This window comes from Coenobita brevimanus, chromosome 50 (genome assembly GCF_032717465.1).
Source record: "Coenobita brevimanus isolate Jiangsu-jjx chromosome 50, ASM3271746v2, whole genome shotgun sequence".
Lineage (NCBI taxonomy): Eukaryota > Metazoa > Arthropoda > Malacostraca > Decapoda > Coenobitidae > Coenobita > Coenobita brevimanus.
In genome coordinates this window covers 52,010,283-52,034,526 of record NC_137003.1, presented here as the reverse complement: position 1 = coordinate 52,034,526, position 24,244 = coordinate 52,010,283, and the positions used below count along the sequence as shown (strand labels likewise).

Sequence of the window (24,244 nt, the reverse complement as noted above, 5' to 3'; positions counted from 1 at the left end):
GGGCAGTCAGGGATGCTGCCATCCTCCAACAAAATAGTTGCACCTATTGTCAGATGAAGATCAACTCCTGTTTCAAGCCCGCCACCCCAACAAATGCCAGCCCCTTCTCTCCAGCATGACCACCGCCACCTGATCGACCCAAGCTTCACTCTCGAACTCACAACCAAGCACATCGACAGCAGATGAGTCACCGTTAGACACGAGCTTGTGGTTGTCTTCAAAGTCCTGAGGTGGGTAGGGCTCCAACACCTCACCACATGTCCTTGCTCATTGGCCAGCTTCAGCAGGTGGAGAAGGATGAGGAGGAAGAGTTTTTTTTACCTTCGCTAGGTGGCTGCGTTAGCCACTACACCACATGAGATAACTGTTTGCTGGCTGCAGCCTGGTGGGTTACGATGTCTGTCGCCGTTCACAGAGCGGTAAGTGTATTTTTTTTTTTAAATATAATTTTTATTGTTTGTGCATTGATTTCTTAGTGTTTAGGATCATACTGCATATTTCAATGTGTGTTTTGATGTATAAGATGAGCCAAAAGACTGCAGAACACTGCCCAAATTAGGAGGGGTACTGTGCATGTTGGTAGCTTTTCCTTTTTATTTTATTTTTTATTTTTTTTTTGCACTGTTTTCTTAGTGTTCAGGATCATAAATCTTAGTGTTTAGGATTAAACTCCATACTGCAATGTGTGTTTTTGTCTAAAAACAGCCAAAAGACCTCAGAACACTGTCAAAATTAGGAGGGGTACTGTACATACTGGTAGGGTTTTGCATAGCAAAAACCTCCCTTAGTCAGCTTTCCCTTAGGTAGAATTATATATGAGTCGGCACAGCTCCAAAATATTCATTCAGAAAAGCATTTTCCAAAATTGACCACATGACAAAAAAACAGTTGACAAAAGTGATCCTAAGTTGGCAAAATGCTGACTAATAACAACTCAAACTTAGCATCACTTGAAGTTTGATGCATCAGACTATCCCATTCAAACTTGCAAAAGTCAAAATTAAGTTGGCATATTGGTTGCTGGTTAGAAAATTGTGCACAGAAGTGAGCTTCAGCCCCCCAAACACCTATACATCCTACCAATAGGCCTCCTCTACACTTGGATTACATCCTACTACTGTATGCAAACATGGGAAGTAATCTCACATGCCTTATTATTATTATTATTAGTGCCAACGGCCATACCACGTTGAGTACACCGCTTCCCGACCGATCAGCGAAGTTAAGCAACCTTGGGTCTGGTTAGTACTTGGATGGGTGACCGCCTGGGAACACCAGATGCTGTTGGCATAACATTCTCCCTACGTGTCAAGTGGGGTTGGTGGAGGATTAGTGCCCCTCCCTGTAAAACAATTAACTCTAAGCCCTTGGCCACCCCGTTTGGGATACATGGCGTCTGGCAATGAATGAATGAATTTTTTTTTTTTTTTTTTTTTTTTTTTTTTTTTGGTGGTGGTGGTGGGGGGGGGGGTCTTATAAGTTGGCAGTTCGCCTAAGTTGGGAAGGCCTCAGCCCCTATTATGCTGACTTAGGGAGGTCTTACTTTGGTGGGGGCAAGGGAGGGGGGGGAGGGTTGTTGATGAGGCATTGTTTTCTTTAGAGTTTAGGATTACAATGCATATTCCAATGTGTGTTTTGATGTCTAAAAACAACTAAAAGGCCACACAACACTGCCAAAATTTGGAAGAGTACTGTGCATATTGGTGGTTTTTGTTGTCATTGTTGTTGTTTATGCACTGTTTTCTTAGTGTATAGGATTATACTGCATATTGCAATGTATGCTTTGATGTCTTAAACCAACCAAAAGACCTCAGAACACTGCCAAAATTAGGAGGGGTACTGTACATATTGGTAAGGTTTTGAACATTATTTTTTGTCGCTGTTGTTCTTTATGCACTGTTTTCTTACTGTTTAGGATTGTATTGGATATTGCAATATGATCTGATGTCTGAAAACAGCTAAAAGACTGCAGAACACTGCCAAAATTAGGAGGGGTAGCTACTGTACATATGGATTGAGAATGGGTATAGGTCAGGCAGGGGTACAGTGGAGGATATTGCTCCATACCTGGATATTGCCTATATCCAGTCATGCCTTTGGCTCTATTATAACGGATAATCGAGGGATTACTGTACTGTACTCTGAAAGGGACGGTGGTGATTAGAACTTGATGTAAGCTTTCTTTCGTTATTTAGTCAGATATCAGGAACTTTTAGGTAGCACCTTGTAGTCTGTAATATGAGGAATACAGTAAAACCTCATTGTAACCGACTAATTGAAGCCCAAGCCATTCTGAAAAAAGTGAAATTCCAATAGCAGCAACATCCGGACTACCCCCTGCTATCCTGGATTTTTTCAAATATGCCACACATTAGTCTGGATCGCACCAACCGTTTTTAAACTGTTTTCACTACCACTGGAGCACTGTACTGTATTACACAATCACTATGATAATCAAATGGTATTTCATATATAATACAGGCAATCCCCAACTTATGAAAATAATTGGTTCTTAAAGGTCTTTCGTAAGTTGTTTTTTCGTAAGTTCATCCCTCATTCTTATACTCTCTCTCCAAACCAACCCTATATCCATAATTACTAAGGACACAAAGTTCTATCTGTCTACCCCATCTCCTTTATACTCCATACCTACTTCTGTGCTATCCTCTCTCTCTCCTCTCCAACCCAACCCTAATCCCTTAATGGCAGAGATCATAAAGGTCTTTCCCTCTACCCCATCACCTTTCCACACCATACCTACTTCTGTGCTCTCTCTCTCCAACCCAACCCTAATCCCTTAATTACTGAGGGCACAAAGTTCTTTCCCTCTACCCCATCACCTTTCTGCACCATACCTACTTCTGTGCTATGCTCTCTGTCTCTCTGTCCAACCCAACCCTAATCCCTTCATTACTGAGGTCACAAAGTTCTTTCCCTCTACCCCATCGCCTTTCTACTCCATACCTACTTCTGTGCTATCCTCTCTCTCTCTCTCCTCTCCAACCCAACCCAAATCCCTTAATTACTGATGTCACAAAGTTCTTTCCCTCTACCCCATCGTCTTTCTACTCCATACCTACTTCTGTGCTATCCTCTCTCTCTCTCTCTCTCCTCTCCAACCCAACCATAATCCCTTAATTACTGAGGTCATAAAGTTCCTTCCCTCTACCTCATCACCTTTCCACACCATACCTACTTCTGTGTTATCTCCCTCTCTCTCTCTCCAACCCAATCCCAATCTCAATCCTATAATTACTGAGGCCACAAAGTTCCTTTACCCTACCTCATCACCTTTCCACACCATACCTATTTCTGTGTTCTCCCTCTCTCTCTCTCTCCAACCCAACCCTAATCCTATAATTGCTGAGGCCACAAAGTTCTTTCCCTCTATCCCATTGCCTTTCTACTCCATACCTACTTCTGTGCTATCCTCTCTCTCTCTCCTCTCCAACCCAATCCTAATCCCTAAATTACTGTACTGAGGTCACAAAGTTCCTTCCCTCTACCTCATCACCCTTCCACACCATACCTACTTCTGTGTTATCTCTCTCTCTCTCTCTCTCTCCAACCCAACCCTAATCCTACAATTACTGAGGTCATAAAGTTCTTTCCCTCTACCCCATCCCTTTTCTACACCATACCTACTTTTGTGCTATCCTCTCTCTCTCCAACCCAACCCTAATCCCATTATTACTGAGGGCACAAAGTTCTTCCCCTTTACCCCATCCCCTTTCTAGGCCATACCTACTTCTATGCTCTCTCTCTCTCTCTCTCTCTCTTTCTCTCTCTCTCCCCCAGATTAAAGCACGTTATTGTCTCCACTCCTCCACTTATCCCCTACTGCATAACTGCAGTTATCACTCCACCTCCTTGTTAGCATCTTCACCTGACTCCATCCTTCCTAGCTATGACTGACCTGACGCACACACACACACACACACACACACAGTTTTTTTTGTATTCGCAGATTTTTCGTAAATTGATCCTTCGTAAGTAGGGGTCTGACTGTACTGTAATACAGTACTGTACACTGAAAAACATGACTTTTGTTTACCTTATTGTGGTGAACACAGCTGAAGCAGTCAAGCAGTCCGGACTGCTTCTGACTTTTTCCGATACATAAGAATTTAGTCTGGTAGCTCCTCGATTCCAAGAAAAGCAAATTCTGGTCTATTGAAGTCTATTATATCAAGGTTTTACTGTAGGTAATGTAAATAGGACAAACATCTGACGAAACAGGATCACCTTAATCCAAATACAGTAAAGATATTGCCTAAGACTTACTATTTTTTCATAATATTCGCGTCTCCTTTCTGCACGGCGCTTATAATCTACTAACATGCCTCGTATCTTCCGCTCCTGCTTCCTCGCCTCGTGCCACATTTTGTCTGGCATTTATCTGCAAAAGTAATGAAGAAAGTTAAGCAAAAATTAGTAATAAACTTGCCTTACTTATGGCCTGGGGGAGATTTAGGACATTTTTAATAAGGGATCCAGGCTGAGGCACAGACTTTGAAGTTGTGTGCTTGTATATGTGGGGGGGGGGAGGGGGCAAATATGAGTACAGCATCAAACAAATATATCTTGAGTCTGTATTCATCACAGTTCTCCTTGAAGCCATCAGAGAACCTAACCAACAACTGTAGAAATAAGAAACTTACCACTCTGCTGCAGCTTGTCCAGTGGATGGACTAAATGTTTTTGAAAACATGAAGTTTATGGAAAGGTATCTGCTTGACTTGGGAAAAAAAAAATCCTTTAAGCCACAAAACCTATCAGTTCCCCCTTTTTTTCTATAAAAAAAAAAAATATCCTGTTTTTAGTCCAAAATGTCTGCTCCACTAGAATGTAAGCCCAGTAAGAACACAGTAGAGTACTGTACAGTAGTGTCTCACATTCATTATACTCTCAGTGAACTAGTTCCAATGATGGCTGACGTACAGTCAACTTAACCTTTGAACCCTTGGTTGTATAGATGTGAGCACTAAGAAAGGGACAGGGCAAATGTTAAAAGTCTTCCGATGGAGGGCAGGTTAATTGCAGACAACCATTCCCCATCAACCACCTCCTGAGCACTGGTTTATTTGTCAGAAGGATCCAAGGTTTGAAGCTTTGCTCACTCTCATGCCTTGGCAAGCATTCAATTTGTCCTGCTTTCTTTGACTAGTTATACTAAATCCAAGTACCAGAATTGCAGTGAAATACACTCTCATCTTAAATACCAGGACCAACTTGCCTAGCGCCAGGTTCCAACGGTCCTCATGGGACGGCATGGGATTGGATGATGGATGGATAGATGAACTTGTATGACTGAACATTACTCAGTTATGCATATTGCAAGTGGAACAACAAAAAAATATTGGTCTGGGATGTTATGTAAGGTTTTGTTTTTGTCATTTTAATCCTAAGTGGAGGAGCCAGGAATCCAGGACAGGCTCACAGAGTGCCATACATGACTTGTTCATGGATACAAGATTCTTTCTTCCAGACTGTGAGTTGGTTAGACTGTTCTCAGACTTGCTAAACTTTACCCTTGGAACAAAGGCATAAGGCTTATAATACCATTACAGGTACCTGTGTCCTGAAATAATAATAAATATGGTATTGGTAGTAAACTCGCTCTGATGCCAAATACACATGGTAATTAACTTGCTCTGATGTCATAAACACATGGTAGTAAACTCACTCTGATGCCATATATCATAAGTGTTTTTTTTTTTTTTTTTTTTTTTTTTTTTTTTGTGTCCAACTCTGGGCATAGGCTTCACAGCCTGCTATCAAGGCCCAGCAGTCCTCCTCCATACCATACACCTCTACATGTCACCACTTCGGCGCTAACACCCACCGTCCATATTGAATACATGCTAGGGCTGTCTCATACAGGACTGGTGTATTGGTATTAGCGGGGGTATTTTTACGACATGTCAGCGGGTTATCTGATAGATCAGTAAAGCCTGATTTTATGAAATTCAAATCCTTAAACTGTTCCCTGCCCCAGCCGGGATTCGAACCTGGGTCCTAAGGACTGCAGGCCACCTCTCTACCGACTGAGCCACCGCCTCCCCCAGTACTGAATCTGTGTGAATACAGAATAGATGCAACGTATCTTTATCAAGTAGGGCATTGGTATTTTCCATCAAATCCAGCTCCACCTCAAAATCATACAGGATCACTATTTCACACAATATCTTCCAAAGATCCCTTACAATTTCAAAGTTGCTTGGAATGCACAAAAGTATCTAGGGTGTAAAGTTGATTTAAGCATGGGTCATCTGCTTAATACGCCAGTTTCCATGACGCGAAATGCCTTGAGAGTGATGGGGGGATGAAAAAATTAAATAATCGGTAGTGTGTGAGTTGGTTTTGAAAATGTGAAATTGGGGCTGCAAAGTGAGCCAAATCTTGTATTGCATCACAGAGCGCAACCTACCCTTGTAGAACGCGTGAGGAAGTGATGCGAGTCATGATCTGTATAACTGTCATAAGCCACGAATATGGATAGTGAAAATCTACCGATCTGAAACATTAACAAAATCCTGGCAGCTTTTGACAAGTTTAACCAGTGGATTGCGAGCCACAGCTCAGGCTAGGTAGCGTCGCGTTGCGAGCCTCAGCTCAGGCTGTGCTGGCCGTGTATCACCACTAACTACTCCACCCCTACGCAAACTTACGCATGGCGCTACACAAAGACGGAAAGAGATTTTCTTTCTTTTCACCAGATGATGCCCTGGATGTTTATCTTCAAGTTTACAATAATCAAAAACAATTTTTTTTTTTTTTTCATTTTTTCATTACTCCCCTATGTAACGCATGGCACTACACAAAGACGGAGAGATTTTTTTTTTTTTTTTCACCAGATGATGCCCTGGATGCTTATCTTCAAGTTTATAATGAAGGAAAACTAAAAATTGTTTCCCTTCATTTTTTCTGCACCACGGGGTGGGATAAAAAAAAAGGTGATTTCGCAATCCATGGGTAAACAAGTGGTGCCAGGCACAACAAACCTTGCCTGAAAGCAGTTATTTTAATTTCAAACATTTTCAAGCTATTGCTCTCTGAAAATCTGTGCACTTGCATTTGACCTTTCAAGGTCACTCATGGTCAAAGGTTATGGTGCCAAAGGAAAGCCCATATGAGACTTCCTATATCTTGATAATAATAAATATCTCTATCTTCAACCAGTCTCAAGTTATAGCCCCCTGAATATCCGTGGCCTCAAGTTTGACCTTTCAAAGTCACTTAAGGTCAAAGGCCATGGTGCCAATTAAAAACCCATATGCGACTTCCTATATGTCAATAATAGTAAATATCTCTCAATCTTCACCCAGTTTTGAAATGTAGCCCCCTGAATAACCATGTTCCTGAGTTTGACCTTTCAAGGTAACCTAAGGTCAAAGGTCATGGTACCAATTACAAGCCCATCTGGGACTTCCTATCTGTTGATAATAGTAAATACCTATCTGCAAACCAGTTTTGAGCTACAACCCCCTGAATATTCATGACCTTTAGTTTAACCTTTCAAGGTCACTCAAGGTGAAGGCCTTGGTACCAACTAAAAGTGCATATGGGAGTTCCTTTATGCTGATAAAGGTAAATATCTCTATCTTCAACCGTTTCAAGTTATAGCCCTCTGAAAATCTGTGACCTTGATTTTGACCTTGCAAGGTCACTTGATTGCCTCCAAAATTTAATCACTCTTGGGACCAGAGCCCACATATCCTGAAAGTTTCATGTAATTTCATTCAGCCATTTTTCTGTAACGTTGCTAACAAAGAATTAAACAAAGAACTCGACCTAAAACAATACCTCACTGGACTCCGTCCGGGCGAGGTAAAGATCAAGTGATAATGAACAAAAATTGTGATGTGAGAGTTCAAGAGGTTCTGGATGCCAAAGAAAACAGCCTCCATTACTACCAAGACAGACATGCCGAAGAAGTGAACCAAGGGCATCAGACTCTCATCACCACCTTATTTAGTCCACCCCAACAAGAAGAGGATCCAGTGCCCTCAACATCAACTGAGGACGACGACGATGGTGCATCTGTTGTGTCTGCCTTGGACTGTAAGGGGTTCATGACTGATCTGGAGCATGCTGGTGGTGGTGGTGAGATGGAGTTGGGTGATTTGGAGGGTGCTGGGGTCGGGGCACCATAACTGCCTTGCCTGACTTTGGAACCCCATTCCTTCAAGTCAACTAAGCCTTTCCTGCATGAATTTTTTGGAAAGGGGCTATTGTATGGCTTACACTTACTGTACATGTGTTTAGTGTCCCATAAAACATAGCCAAATGACAGACTAGGGGCTAAAGGGGTGTCTTCTGAGGTGGTCACTCCACCAATTAGAATTTTCCCCATTAGGTATGATATTTGTAAAGTGCGAAATTTCTAGAAAGGAAGGTCTTCTACCACCCAAATTCTCGCATATTAAGCGAGTGGACTGCAGTAACCAGAGGGATTGATGCAACCACAACATAGCCAATTCATGCTGTGGGAGTGGCCTGATCTCATCAGATAACAACACACTGAACGTAATACACTTACTCTCAGTGATTTGTGGCTGAATTAGGCACTGGAAAAAGTTAAATGCAGGTACAGTATAATGCCTATTATCTTTCAATGGAACAGAGAAGGTTTGGAGTATGCAGATCCAGTATTTGGCCCTTATACTTTGACTGATGCTGCTCCAATGAGAAAGGCGAGAGGCAAGATGCAGCTAGGGAAGGGGGCAGGTGTGTCTGCATTGACAACTGAAATATTGAAGGGCCTCAGGAGCTACAGGAGTGGGTTTAGTTACTGATTTGATAAATTTGATTATACTGTACATGACTGTGCTGCCCCAGATGACTTGCTAAGGAGTGTGATTGTAAATGTATACTGTATAAATGGAAGGGTCTATCTATTTATAGCCAGATGCCATGATCCTGTAAGGGATGGCAATTTGTCTCTGGGTTAGTCATTTTACTAGGAGGTACACTAACCCTCTGTCAACCTATTTGCTGACACGTAGGGAAAGGTGATGCCCTGGAAGGAGGAAAATACAGTGGCATAAAACTTTAGAACCAGATAATGAAGGTTCTGTAGAGAGTCCTAGAAGGTATGATATGGAAAAGAGTACATATCAACAAGATGCAGTTAGGGTTTATGCCAGGCAAAGGGACCACTGATGTCACATGCACTATCTAACAGTTTCAGGAAAAATATACAAGAATGAAAATGGACCAGTACATTATTTTACTGATTTGGTGAAGGTCTTTGACAAGAGTTTCTTGGGAGGTGGCAAAGTAGGCAATGTAAAAGCCTGGGATTTAAAGGTGGCCAGTTAGTTATAGTAATGTATATGGGTGGTCGCACCCAAGTGAAAGTGAATGGAGATTTGAGCTATGAGTTTTCCGTGAATGCAGGCATGCATCAGGGGTCAATCATATGCCCTTTATTGTTTATCATGGTGCTTGAAGCTCTCACGTGACTACAGAAATGGACTCCCATGGAAGACGTTGTATGGTGATGACTTGGTGTACACTGCAGAGAACGAAAGGGAGGTGGAAGATTCAGGAAGTGGAGAGATGGAATGGGGCACAGAGGTATGAGAGTAAATGCGGATAAAATAAAAGTCATGATATCTAGGGCTGGTGTCAGCACTGCTGAAGCAGAGGGAAAGTGGTCATGTGCAGTTTGCCATAATGGTGTGGGAAGTAACTCCATCTTGTGTAGTATTTCAAGACGGCAAAAAAGAAATGTAGTAGTATTAGAGGTAGACTGCGAGATAATACTGTTTTTTTGTGGGCACTGTGTTGAGAATGCCAGAATAAATGGATTCATTTTGCTGCTGAGTTTATGAAGTGTGCGGAGTTTTGTTATCTGGGGGACATGGTATGTGCTGAAGGTGGGAAAGGAGTTGTTGAAGTAGGTTCCCCCACTCCTTTTCTACTTAGCACTAAAAAGTGCATTTGCGATGGATGTATATGAAGAAAAATTTATCAAAACTGCATAAACTAAATGACAAACATGAATATCACTTCGCGTTAGTTGGGTGTATTTCCGAAATAATACCGCTAGGCCTACCTATTAACCCGTGGATTGTGACCCACAGCTCAGGCTGGGTAGCGTCATGTTGCGAGTCACAGGTCAGGCTGAGTAGCATCATGTTGCTAACCACAGCTCAGGCTGTGCTGGCCATGCATCACCAATAACTATTCCACCCCTAGGCAAACTTACACATGATCCTACGCAAAGACGGAGAGAGAGATAGAGTTTTTTTTTCATCAGATGATGCCCTGGATGTTTATCTATCTACAGTATATACCGTACTTAAGCTGATTCCCCCAAGGAAAGGGAGGTAGCCGAGACAGGACGATACACTCCCAGTTTACTCATCCACTCAAACACATTCATTCGCATCTTAGCTCCAAGGGGAGAAGGGACAGATCCTCACCGCGTAGTGCAATCCCTATTGCGCAGTGCAATCAGTGACATCCACAGCAAGGCCCGACAGTAGAGCTGGTTTATCCCTGCCACATCATAATGGACCCATCCCCTTACCCACACCTGACCTGATCAGCTGATTAGACCAAATGCGGGAGAATATCCCCTCAGGGCTGCATCATCATCATTTATTCATTCACAATTTGGATAGTGAGGAATTGGAAAATGTGAGTACGTTTAAGTACTTGGGTAGTGTGATGAATAAGGATGGAGGTTTGGAGGGTGAAGTGCTTGAAAGGGTACAGCAGGGAAGAAAGGTTGCTGGTTCCTTGAAAGCAGTGATAAGAAACAGGGAAGTGAGCATGGAAGTGAAAAAGTTACTACATGACTGTACAGTATTGTGATACCAACTCTAACGTATGGAAGTGAAGCTTGGACGTTCAAGTCAAGAGTGAGAGCAGTGGAAATGAGTTATTTAAGAGGAGCCTGTGGAGTCACAAGGAGAGACAGGCTGACAAATGAGGATATAAAGGAGAGTTGTGGTGTGGATATGGATGTGATAGGAAGCGTTAGGAGGAATACACTGAGGTGGTTTGGCCATGTGGAGAGGATGCAGGGTGAAAGACTGACGAAGAGAGTGTATGTGAGTGAGGTGGAGGGGGGGAGAGGGAGGGTGAGGCTGAGGATGAGATGGAGGGATGGAGTGGAGAGGTACGGTATATGAGAGAGGGAGTGTGAGTTGGGAGCAGGGCAGTGAAATGGCAAGGGACAGGGCGACATGGAGGCGATCTGTTTGTGACCACCCCGAATGGGATTGAGGCATCTGGCAATAGATAGATAGATAGACAATTTCTCTGCAGTCATTCCTATCACGCACAGCCACTCTTCCCTGCTCAACAGACATCCTTCTCACATCCAATGCTCTCTTCATATTGTCCACCCATCTTATTCATAGTCTTCCTCTCAGCCTTACACCTCTCATACCAGATCCAGTATCTTTATCACCAGTTGCTCATCACCCATTCTCTCCATATGCCCAAACCATCGCAACACCCTCTGCTCAACTTGATCAGCCATCTCCCACACAACGCCAGTTCTCCTTCGCACTTCATCATTTCTCACTCAATCCATACGCATCACTCCATAGACACCTCACCTCCATTACATTCAAACTTTTCCTCTCTGCTACACCCATATTCCATGTTTCAGCCCCATATAAGACAGTCGGTACCACAACACTCTCATACAGCCTTCTCTTTACATCTATTCTAAGCAAATGACATCTAGACACTTTTTTCATTCCTCCCGGCACCTTTCCTACTTCATTCATTCTGAACTTCACTACTACATCTATTCTTCCATCCACAGCAACATGTGACCCTAAATACTTAAAACACTCTACCTCCTCAAGCAACTCACCATTCAAAACTATATTCATCCTCCTACCATCTACCAACCTCGTACACTTCGTCACTTTACTCTTATTCTCATTTACTTTCAATTTCCTCCTGTCACACACCCTTCCAAACTCCTCTACCAACTGTTTCTCCTCTGAATCAGCCACCAGTTCAGCATCATCCGCAAACAGCAGCTGCTTCAGATTCCACTCTCTACCATCAGCATTCACCAGACTCAGACCTCCACTGAACACACTTGCATTCACCTCCCTTACAACACCATCCATACAAATATTAAACAACCAAGGCGACATCGCACATCCCTGCCGTAGCCCCACTCTCATGGGAAACCAATCGCTCACAGCATTTCCCACTCTTACACATGCTCTACATCCATCCATCATCCACTCCTATGCTGCCCCACGAGGAGTGCAGGAGCCCGGGGCCAGGCAGCTGGTCCCGACATTTAAGATGAGAGTGACCAACCTCACTCATCCCTGAGTGGCACTACGTGAGCAACAAATCCCAACCACCCCTTGGATACAAACCTTCACTGGCTCAATCCGACTGGAGCACAACAACTACCCACTAAACCACCATGCGCCAAAATTTGGTTATATGATTACCACCCAGCGTAGTAAATAGTTTCCTGATGTACAGGAAACCATTTGGCTTGTCACCCAGTGTACAGTCACCCATAGGCAGAAGAAAGAGGGAAGAATGAAGGAATGAAAGACAGAAGAGGGAGTGTAAAGTCACCCGTGGGCAGAAGGACAAGGAAAGAATGAAGGAAAGAAATATAGAAGAAGATGGAAGGAAAGAAGGATGGAGGAGAGGACAGGGGAGACACCCAAGAGCAGCACTACACCGAGTGAGTGGATGGTGAGTGCCCCCACCTACTATTAACATATAAACTTTTCACTCCTTTTAGCAACCTACCATCAAGTCCACACAATCTTAAAACAGTCCACAAAGCCTTCCTATCAGTCCTATCATATGCTTTCTCTAAATCAACACACGCCCAAAACACATCCTTACCCTTTGCTAAATACTTTTCATACACGTCTCACAGCAAACACCTGATCCATGCATCCTCCTCTGTCTCCTAAAGCCACACTGCTCATCACCAATCACTCCTTCTGTACCCTAACTCACTCAATTAACACTCTACCACACACCTTACCTATAACACTCAACAGACTTATACCCCTAAAGCTAGTACATTCATAATTATCACCCTTACCTTTATAGGTGTGCCCCCCCCCCCTGCGGCAGGGGGACATAATCTGGCCGCACTATGGGGTGGTACTACTAATCTGAAGCCTGGTTGTGTTAAGAAGAATTCTGCCACCATATTCCCTCTGTGTCATAAACGGCGACTAAAAGGGGTGGGGTGAGGGGACTAGGGACCCCCTCATTCGTTTTTTTAGTTCCTACAAAAGACAGAGAATAGAAAGGGATGGGGGACTGAGTTATCCCTGTTTTTTCATTTTTTCACTACTCCCCTTCGTAAACTTAAGTCCGGTTCACACAAGCAAAACTGCGACCGTTTTTTGCCGGAATTTGCTCCCCAGTAGAAATTCTGGATGGTTTTTTTGCCGGTATGGAGAGACCGACATGTCGGTCTTTTTTTGCCGGAATCAGGAGAAAGAGACCAGGCCGATTTAAATGGAAACATCGAACAGGGCAAAGCTCTGGGAACGAAGATGAATACATCTTGAGTGTTTACACTACTACTACTACTATCACTTTAACGTTCATTCGACTTTAAGTGTATCTGGTATGACCATAAGTATAAAGAATGATTATTTAAGTATATTAAAGGTACACATCAGAAATTTTATACGTGATTCTATGCTTAAGAAAATTCATGCATACAGCCCCTGAAGCCACTGGAAAGCTGGGTGACAGTAAAGGCTTGTTCAAACGAGCTAAATCGCGGCCGTGAGGCCTCATCTTGAAGTAGGCAAAGTGCAAGAGCAAGAGCTGCACATCTAGTACCAGTACAGTGGTCCATCTTTGTAAACACTGTTGCTGCATTCCTGCCTCTGCAGTCCTCGTACGTGTAATTCACCTGTAATTCACCGGGTCGGTCAGGATCACATGATGGTCGTGATCGTCAGCTTTTACCCTCCCAGAAGGGAGCTGAGAGCTCATATAGTCCGATCTAAGGGCAAGGCTGTGACCTTCACACACGCACACACCCGTCCCCTTGCTCCAGGGGGACAGTAACCACCCACTTCGTCAGTGAAACTATTCGCAACTTGAGCGAGGCGCGAACTCCCGTCCACCAGTTGGCAAGCGAGAACGTTGCCACTGCACCAGCAAGTGAACACCTTGCCGAGAGAAATGACAAAATTGGCATTCTCCTGCAAATCGGCAAAAAAAAAAAAAGGCCGCTATTTAGCTCGTATGAACCGGCCTTTATGCATGGCCTTATGCAAAGGTGGAGAGATTATTATTTTTTTTTTTTTACCAGATGATGCCCTGGATGTTTATCTTTAAGTTTATAATAAAACTAAAAAAAACTTTTTTCTTCATTTTTTGCACACAGGATGAAAAAAAGGAATTGTGCAATCCACAAGTTCAGTAAAAAGAAAAAAAAATGTGAGTAAACCAAGTGAGTAGTAGTTTACTTTGGCCTTTACAACTTTCCATATATACTGGTACTAGTAACTCGACCCTGCTAATTGTAATTTCACTGATCATGCAAGCTCAACTGTAGCTGCCATGGTGCGTTAATGTATTGGATTATCATGTGTAACCGCTCTAGCTGTGGCGGGCCTGACTTTGGAAGTTTGGTATCCGTCCAAGCACGGCTCCAAAGTGGCTACTCACAGATTCATCGAATCGTTTGGTTTATATATAATATTTTTCACGTTTAGGATATACATTATTTTGCCTCTTACCTACAGAAACGGTTAGAATGGGCCACAGTCTATGCAAATTTCCCACACTACAATTCAACAACTAGATTCACTTGGTATGGACATCGGGAGGCAGTGGGCAGAAACACAACTGGAACAAAAAGAAATGCACTGCCTTAATGTATGAGCTATTAGACACGTCACAATTACATGTATCAATCATGGTACAGCAGCGTAAATACCTCACTGTAAGTTGACCGTCGTTGCATGAATAGTGCGTCACGTAACGCCAGTTAGAACCACTCACAGACTGACGAATCCGACAGCCATTTCAGCGTTTACTGAAACACCATTAGACAAACAACTGGGACTTGTTGTAAGAGTAATATTTAAAAGTTACTTTTAAATATCATCTACAATGATTATGTTTATCTGAAAATGTGTCATGTATTGGAAATGATTACTTAAAGCATATATGAATGTTTTCATACATATGATTATGAAAATAACGAAATATAGCATGGTATGAAAATAAGCCTTTTTACATGCCATAAACAGTTATAAATAGGATAACAAAGTATAGCAGTGGAAAACAATGACTGCAAATGATACGGTACGCCCAAACGCCTCTGCAGCTTTACTGATATGCCAAGTCTCAATCAAACACATTTTGTAATTTCAAGTTGGTATTGTACAGTATTCACGACAAGTTAATGACCAAAGCTAGCCTCGTACCATATTGCCAAGGTAAATATACTAAACAAGCTTCAATTCACAATACTTTGAAATGAGGAAGTGGCACAGCAGCAAGCCTAGTGAGGTTTGTTGCCACCGCTATGATTGTGTGCGTGTGTAACAGCATGGCGAATTCTTGAAAATTCTGTACGGTTTCGTGATTCATTGTGTAGATTGATAGTAACAGCCATATATACCCTACATCAGTGGCAGTTCAGTTAACAGACTTGAAAATACAAGGCGTATTCGTTGCATAAAAGTTGGTGGAACAAGGGCCGGAGCGCTATCGGGATGCCGAAGTCTACTTTTGGATGTTGTATGGAAGGGAAATATTGATACCTTATATTCCACAAGTATCTCAGGCCTTTCACTGGTAAAGGTGAGGAACACAAAGCCGTGTAAGAGTTTGTTACAGGTACTCTAGCCCACCGGTAGATTGTATGCGGTATATTTACCAGTTTGTGTTTACACGATTTGAGAAATGCTCGTGTTGTCTCACCGTTTACATCATCCTAGCAAGTTGGTATCATTAAAACTACAATATGGCCTTTTGTTCTTCTTTCATCTCATATGATATAATATTCTCTGTACCATGTGTATACTTAGGGACATTTTCAGTCTTCCTTAACCTTTCGGAACAACCAAAGGCATCTCTGGATTTCACAGTCACTCTGAAACAGGGCTCTCAGTTCTTGTTCGCGGAATTTCCTTGGAAAACTGTAAAAATTTCTCTAAATTTGATCATATTTCCTCAGATAGTAAATCGAACATTTAAAATTATTGAGCAGGCCAAAACTCTTAAACAAAGACATAATAACATCACTTTTACTTGCAGACATAAAATACAATGACCACACATTCATAAGCTTTGCAGTTAATACATGCTATACAGAATACTGCAAACCGTCCGATTCGATTCAAAGACATCATATAGCCTCCCCCAGACAGTTGATTGTTAGCTTTTTTTTTTTTTTTCTCTCTTTTTTTTTGTGTCCGGCTCTGGGCAAAGGCTTGAGGGCCTATATCTCGGGGGCAGTAGCCTGTCCCAGGGCCCAGTAGTCCTCCTACACCTCCTCATGTCACCACTTCCGCGCTAACACCCACCGTCCTTATTGAATACATGCTAGGGCTGTCTCATACAGGACTGGTGTATTGGTATTAGCGGGGGTATTTTTACAACATGTCGGCGGGTCTTCTGGTGGATCAGGAAAGTCTGTTTTTTATGAAATTCAAATCCTTAAACTGTTCCCTGCCCCAGCCGGGATTCGAACCTGGGTCCATCAGGACTGTAGGCCGCCTCTCTACCGATTCAGCCACTGCCTACTCTGCTTTTCTCGAAAAATCATTAAAAATCCTCAGATATTTCAAGCAAATTCCATCAAATTTCTTCAGATTTTCTTTAAAATCCCTGTATCCTTAAAAATTTCTTCATATAATCTCAGGTTTCTCAATCTAAGGAAATTTCCTTAAAACTGGAAGCTCTGCTCTGAGAGGCTTTGGGACGTCTGCCTCTGTTGATGCAGTGGGGTTGGCAGTTCTGGGTGGTGAAAGCCTGAATGAAGTAAACTGATAGAAGAAAACAACACCAAACCCAGTATTTTCCATGTGTTGAGAATATTGAGAAGTGAGCAGGGAAGTGAAAAAGTTACTACATGACAGAATTGTGATACCAACTCTAACCTATGGAAGTGAAGCTTGGACGTTGTTGGAAGGACACAAGTCAAGAGTGAGAGCAGTGGAAATGAGTTATTTAAGAGGAGCCTGTGGAGTCACATGGAGAGACAGGCTGACGAATGAGGATATGAAGGAGTGTTGTGGTGTGGATGTGGATGTGATAGGAAGCGTTATGAGGAACACACTGAGGTGGTTTGGCCATGTGGAGAGGATGGAGGGTGAAAAACTGACGAAGAGAGTGTATATGAGTGAGGTGGAGGGGGGAAGAGGAAGGGGGAGGCCGAGGATGAGATGGAGGGATAGAGTGGAGAGGTATATGAGAGAGGGGGGTGTGAGTTGGGAGCAGGGGAGTGAAATGGCGGGGGACAGAGCGACCTGGAGGCAATTTGTTTGTGGCCACCCCAAACGGGATTGAGGCTTCTGGCAATAGATAGACAGATAGACAGAGAATATTTAGAAACTGGAATGTAATGAATGTGGTGAATGGTATGGCTGGAAAATCCACTTCACACAATTTTCATTAATATATTCAGGAGTGAAGAAATTCGTATGAAGGCAAAAAATAACGAATAGGAAATGTCATCGGAATGTACCGGGGTAGCTATCTTACGGCAGCCTCACCATGTGCCTACTTGAAACTGGAAGTAGCCTAAGCAGAATTGTGATGAATGCTAAGTATTGTAAAAAAGGCTTACGTAAAAATAACTGGAGAAGTAACAAATGTTTTATAACATCTACCATAATGAGTGATGTTTGGTTTATTAATGGGTATAGTATTACCGGAAGTACATGAACATTTTTTTTTTTTTTTAAATGGGGTGTCGTTGGGTCTGGTTAGTACTTGGATGGGTGACCGCCTGGGAACACCAGATGCTGTTGGCATCCCTACGTGTCAAGTGGGGTTGGTGGAGGATTAGTGCCCCTCCCTGTAAAACAATTAACTCTAAGCCCTTGGCCACCCCATTTGGGATACATGGCGTCTGGCAATGGATGGATGGATGGGTGTGTTACTGTAGTTATATCAACTAGCTATAACATCAGTCTTCAGATATTAGTTTTTTATGAAAAAATGCATCAGACAACGATACTCGTATTTCTTTCGGGTCCATTCGTTGTGGAGCCTCCACCAGTCTGTGAAAGGCTAGTATTCGGATACCGTACACAGTAGAAAGTCTCATAAAAGTACACAAACATAATGTTTTTTCAGTACCGGGTTTGTTACTTAGCAATATTACATTGGGTATCTAATATTGGAATATTAATATTGGAGTTTGTATTTGCATGGGAAGTTTCCCCACCACCGCCCATGCCTGGGGCTTGGTGGGCCGTCTGACTCAGGCCACACTTGAGAGAGGATGCACCCTTGCTTGGACTTATTACATGAAATCTCAAGCTGGCCTTGCTGTTTCCATCTTCTCCTGGTTTTCACCCCAACATGGCACGGTGGAGTCCCATGGGTGACCCATGGATGACACCACCAGTGCTCGAGCAGGCAAACCCGGAGTTAAAAAACTGGTTCCACCGCATGGTGCCAGGATATCAAGTATGGTATGCAGCAACATGTACAATGTGCCAGCACCCCAGCTACAACCTCCAGGAATGGGGACAGCCTACCAGCTGATGTACCCAACCCTTCACCTGGAGGCACAGGCCCAGTGGCGAGTGCTGGCACCATCTGCAGCTCCAAGTAAGGCTATTTGGGAATGTCACCATCCCAGTTCGAGGCGTGGGCTCGCGGTGTCAAGTGCTGCAACAGTGGTTATGGGTGTGTCCCACCCTTCGCTGCGGGTTAACGGCACGTGAGATTGCTGTAATCCTGAAGTGCAGCAATGTGTGGATGCATGGGTGGCCAAGCATAGATTCAAGGCCATGTGCACAGAGGAAGCCATCGGGGTGGTGAGGAAGATGGTGGTGGGCCCCAGGTGCACTGTGGGAGCATGGTCAGACTTCTTCATATACACGCAGGAACCCTGTGATAGTGTGTGTTCATATGTGGTAAAATGTAGAGCCAAGGCAGTATTGTGTGATTGGAAATGCCCCCAGTGTTCTATAAATCTTGACGATTTCATTCTATCAGAAAAGCTTGTGATGGGGCTGCTTAACCTCAGTATGAAAACAAAAGTGCTGTAGCAACTTCCAGTGTTGCAATCTGTGGAAGAAATCACAAATGCCTGTGAAGTGTTTGAATTGGCGGAGAAAACTGCGGGAGTGCTCGGCCATAGTGATGTGGCAAGTGCTTCAGTGAGTGACGAGAAGGAAACGGAAATGGCCGGTTCCACTTGGGTGCGGAAGGCGGATGCAGAGCCATCCCAGTCTTGTGGCCCTCTCCCACCAGCAAAAGGCTGCCGGAGGTGCAATGGCGGCAAGTTCTACGGGGAGCACTGGTGCCCTGCCATCAAGGCTTCGTGCTGCAGATGTAGGAGGGTCTGCCACTTCCGGTGAGTGTGTAGGTTGGTGGTGCAGCCCAGCCCTGCCAAGACCACCGTCAACGTCACAGTAGCCAGCCCCAAGGCATTAGCGTGCCTCGGGGTGGAAGTGAAGTGTGACGACCCACCCACAGCATGTGAGGTGTTGGCAATAGCTGATACAGGCGCACAGGTGTGCATAACAGGACACCACCTCATCTGGGGCCTCGGGGTGACTCCACAAAATCTATAGAGACCTATCTTGAGTGTTAGTCACCTAGCGGACGGGAGCATAATCATTGTGGGATGCAAGGAATGCCGCTTCAACATGAGCAGAAGGTCTGCTATGGCGAACCTGTACTTCGCTGATGGGGTGCAGCGGTTGTATGTGTCACTGCAGGTGTGCGAAGTGCTGGGCGTGGTGCCATGTGACATCCCCAACTTGCTTGTAAACTGCAGAGGCCATTGAACAGGTAGAAGAGCCCCCAATCCCCACCCAACTTGATACTCCCTGATACACCCTGACGGAAGAAAATGTGAACCTGCTGGAAAAGTGGTTCCTGGAGCACTTTGGGTGGACGACATTCACAGTGAATCGTGCCCCCCTTCCAGAGATGAAAGGGCCAGCCCACCACATTCACTGCGCCCCTGTTCAAAGCCCCATGTGGTGCACACGCCAGCGTCCATCCCCCACCACTTCTATGATGAAGTGTGCCAGCAGTTGGAAGAGGACATAAGGAAGGGTATCATCGAGCCTGTACTGGCTAGGGAACCCACAGAGTTGTGTTCCCGTATGGTGGTGGTCTTGAAGAAGGACGGGCAGCCGCGCAGGACAGTGGACCATCAGCGACTCAACCAGGCAATCCAGCAGGAGACTACACCTGCCCGCCATTCGACGCAGTCACCAGCGTGCCAAATCACACAGTCAAAACAGTAGCAGACGTGTATTCGGGGTTCCACCAGATCCCCCTGGATGAGGAGAGCAAGAAGCAAACCATCTTCATCACCCTGTGGGGCTGCATCCTGTACTGGCGCACACCCATGGGCCACTGTGTAGGGCAGGGGCACCCTTACCAAGTGCTTCGACAATGCAACAGCAGAGATCCCCAGGAAACTGAAATGTGTCGACAACGTGCTCCTGCACGACCATAGCATCGCTGATGCATTCTGGCACGCATACCAGTTCCAGCAAATGTGTGCAGAAAATGGGATCACGCTTCACTCAGACAAATTCTGCTTCTGCAGGAGAAGCGTGACCTTCACAATTTATCAGCTCGGCTTGGAGGAGTATCAGCCTAGCTAGGACTTGCTAAGCAGTAGGGGTATATCCAATTTCCAGATGCTGCCATGCCTCTCCCTCATGGATATCCAATCGTGGTTCAGGCTGGTGAACCAGGTGGTGCCATTCCTCACTGTTGCATCACTCATGGATCCTTCCTTCAGAGAATTATTGAAAAAACCGTCAGGGAAAGTGGTGTACACCAAACCCTCGTTTTTCGACCGTTTGTTATTCGACAGTTCGTTATTTTGACATTTATAAATCCATATGCAGTACAGTGTACCCTTTTTCCTTGTTCGACATGATTATCCCCATCATTTCAACAATTCAAACCATGTGCCGTCAGGCAGACCGGCTGAGCTGCCCATCTCCTGCATTTTGCCCTGCTGATCGGTTGCCTCTTCATCCATTTGCATTTCTTTTTGGCCTCGTGGAATACTGCAGCACCACCTTGGCTCCACTCAAGACCCCTACTATTACCATTACCCCTTTCAAGCATAGTCATGTGCTCACCAACCTGAGTGAATGTTTCGCCATTGCATGGTTGGGTGATGATTAGGTTTGCCAGATCTGAACTCAGCCCCATAATCAAACTCCAAAATTTTCATTACCAAATTTAACTTTCCGTTATCAAATTCTTAAAGCAAGCATTTACTCTTCACTAATTATATATATGCTGTACATTAAAAACCTGCCTGAATTGAACATAAACTGCCCTAACTAACCTATCATAGCCAAACTAAACCTAGTCTTGTCCTAACTGGGGGGTAAACCCTTTCCTGTATCATTAACCTAACCTGGAAAGCTTCTGAAACCTTGAAAAGTAGCTTACCATAGGGAGAAGGTGTAGTTTAGGCCTCTTCAGCCACATTAGCATTACTGGGAATGAGAGCCGCGTCGACTTGGAGATCACTGCACCTGACTACAGTGGATGTAGTTTTACAGCTTGAACCAGGAAGAAGTGAAGCTCATGTCCCTTGCATTCTTTCATGAACAGATACCATAAGGTGCTGTCTCAAGTACCTCACCTGAATACCAGAACACTTCACTCATTCTTTTTATGTCGTGCCACAAATGCTCTTGTCTGGGTGTGCATGCTTTCGTATTCAGGGTTGACAAAATTTCTGTGATGGTTTAGTGCTGATTCACTATATGGCAGGATTAGGCCTATGTTAAATGAAAACCTATCATATAATGAGATCTGTACATGGTAACATGGATTCAGTGGGGATAGGGAGGGGGCTTATGACCATGAAACCCTTAAAATATATATATATATATATATATATATATATATATATATATATATATATATATATATATATATATATATATATATACTGTATATACTGTACAGCGTGGTGGACTGAAGAGGTGAAACAGGCTGTGGCACAAAAGAAGAAAGCATACAATGAATGGGTGAGAAATAGGGGCGTGGAAGAAGTTGAGAGGCGGAAGAGAGAGTTATATGTGGAAAGGAAGAGAGAGGTGAAAAGATTAGTAAGAGAGAGTAAGAAGAGAGTGGATGAGGAATTTGGAAGGAATTTGAGTGTAAAGTGGAGGGACTGTAAGAAAATGTTCTGGAGAGAAGTGAAAAGAGTAAGACAGGGTGGAAGTGAAGTTAGCAGGGGAGTGAAAGATAAAAATGGTAGATTACTAGTGGAGAAGGGAGAAAAAGTGAGCAGATGGAGAGAACACTTTAAGGAATTGTTGAACGTAGAGGATGGAAGTAATGCGAGTATAAGTGGCTGGGGAATGGCTGGGAGAAGGAGGGAGGTGAGAAGACAGGAAGAAATCAGTAGGATAGAAGTTGTGGAAGCAATGAAGAAAGTTAAATCGGGGAAAGCCCCAGGAATTGATGGAGTGTGTGGTGAAATGCTGAAGCATGGGGGAGAGATAGTAGTAGAATGGATGTGGAAGATGTGCAGATTGGCCTGGGAGGAAGGTAGAGTCCCGGAGGGTTGGAAGTCAGGTATAATTATTCCCTTGTACAAAGGAAAAGGGGAAAAAGAAGTGTGTGGTAATCATAGGGGCATTTGTCTTCTCAGTATAATAGGAAAAGTGTATGGTAGGATACTTATAGACAGAGTTAGAGAAAGAACAGAGAAATTAGTTGGAGAAGAACAGGGAGGCTTTAGGAAGGGAAGAGGTTGTGTAGATCAGATATTCATTCTTAGATCTTTAGTGGAAAAGTTTCTAGAGAAGGGAAAGAAGTTGTATGCGGCTTTCATGGATTTGGAGAAAGCATATGACAGGGTGGATAGACAAGGATTGTGGAAAGTGTTAAGAATATATGGAGTAGATGGGAAGTTGTTGAATTCTGTGAAGAGTATGTATGATGGTGCGAAGGCTGCAGTGCGTGTGGATGGTGAACTAAGTGAATTTTTCTCTTTTGAAAGTTGGTTTGAAACAGGGATGTGTCATGTCTCCTTGGTTGTTCAGTCTGTACATGGATGGGGTAATAAAAGAGGTACAAGGTAGGGTAGTGGATGTTGGAGTGGCCCTGGTGAGAGAGGATAGTGTTTGGAAACTGCCTGTACTGTTGTTTGCAGATGATACTGTGTTGTTGAGTGAAGACGAAGGGGAGCTGCAAGGCTTGGTGGATGAGTTTGAGAGAGTGTGTAAGAAACGGAACCTAAAGGTGAATGTAGGGAAGAGTAAAGTGATGGTCTTTGAGAGAGGTGAAGTTAGTGAATGTACAACAAGGTTAGATGGTGAGGAATTGGAAAATGTGAGTACGTTTAAGTATTTGGGTAGTGTGATGAGTAAGGATGGAGGTTTGGAGGGTGAAGTGCTTGAAAGGGTACAGCAGGGAAGAAAGGTTGCTGGTTCCTTGAAAGCAGTGATAAGAAACAGGGAAGTGAGCATGGAAGTGAAAAAGTTACTACATGACAGTATTGTGATACCAACTCTAACGTACGGAAGTGAAGCTTGGACATTGTTGGAAGGACACAAGTCAAGAGTGAGAGCAGTGGAAATGAGTTATTTAAGAGGAGCCTGTGGAGTCACGTGGAGAGATAGGCTGACGAATGAGGATATAAAGGAGCGTTGTGGTGTGGATGTGGATGTGATAGGAAGCGTTATGAGGAACACACTGAGGTGGTTTGGCCATGTGGAGAGGATGGAGGGTGAAAGACTGACGAAGAGAGTGTATGTGAGTGAGGTGGAGGGGGAAGAGGGAGGGAGGCCGAGGAGGTGATGGAGGGATGGGGTGGAGAGGTATATGAGAGAGGGGGTGTGAGTTGGGAGCGGGGCAGTGAAATGGCGGGGGACAGGGCGACTTGGAGGTGATTTGTTTGTGGCCACCTCAAACGGGATTGAGGCGTCTGGCAGTAGATAGATAGATAGATAGATATACTTATATATATATATATATATATATATATATATATATATATATATGTATATATATATATATATATATATATATATATATATATATATCTGTCTAACTATCTATCTAT

At 43.7% G+C, this 24,244-nt stretch overlaps 2 protein-coding genes and 1 non-coding gene across 3 annotated transcripts in view; 2 read left to right on the top strand and 1 right to left on the bottom strand.

Annotated features, from left to right (window-relative positions):
- The window catches only part of LOC145399832 (uncharacterized), a 195,256-nt gene extending 180,278 nt beyond the window's left edge, over positions 1 to 14,978 (bottom strand). Inside the window, exons 1-3 of the mRNA XM_080272399.1 lie at positions 14,930 to 14,978; positions 14,730 to 14,838; positions 4,285 to 4,399 (exon numbers count right to left, since the gene is read on the bottom strand). Coding sequence (XP_080128525.1) covers positions 4,285 to 4,395 — 111 coding nt within the window. The 5' untranslated portion in view covers positions 4,396 to 4,399; positions 14,730 to 14,838; positions 14,930 to 14,978. The remainder of the gene's footprint in view (positions 1 to 4,284; positions 4,400 to 14,729; positions 14,839 to 14,929) is intronic.
- On the top strand, positions 1,172 to 1,290 carry LOC145399919 (5S ribosomal RNA). The gene has a single exon (XR_013897365.1). It is a non-coding gene; the product is annotated as a 5S ribosomal RNA (ribosomal RNA).
- A 657-nt stretch (positions 14,979 to 15,635) lies between the features above and the next one.
- brm (ATP-dependent helicase brm) overlaps positions 15,636 to 24,244 on the top strand; it is a 243,139-nt gene continuing 234,530 nt past the window's right edge. Inside the window, exon 1 of the mRNA XM_080272398.1 lies at positions 15,636 to 15,801. The gene's annotated coding sequence lies outside the window, so the exon portion shown is untranslated. The remainder of the gene's footprint in view (positions 15,802 to 24,244) is intronic.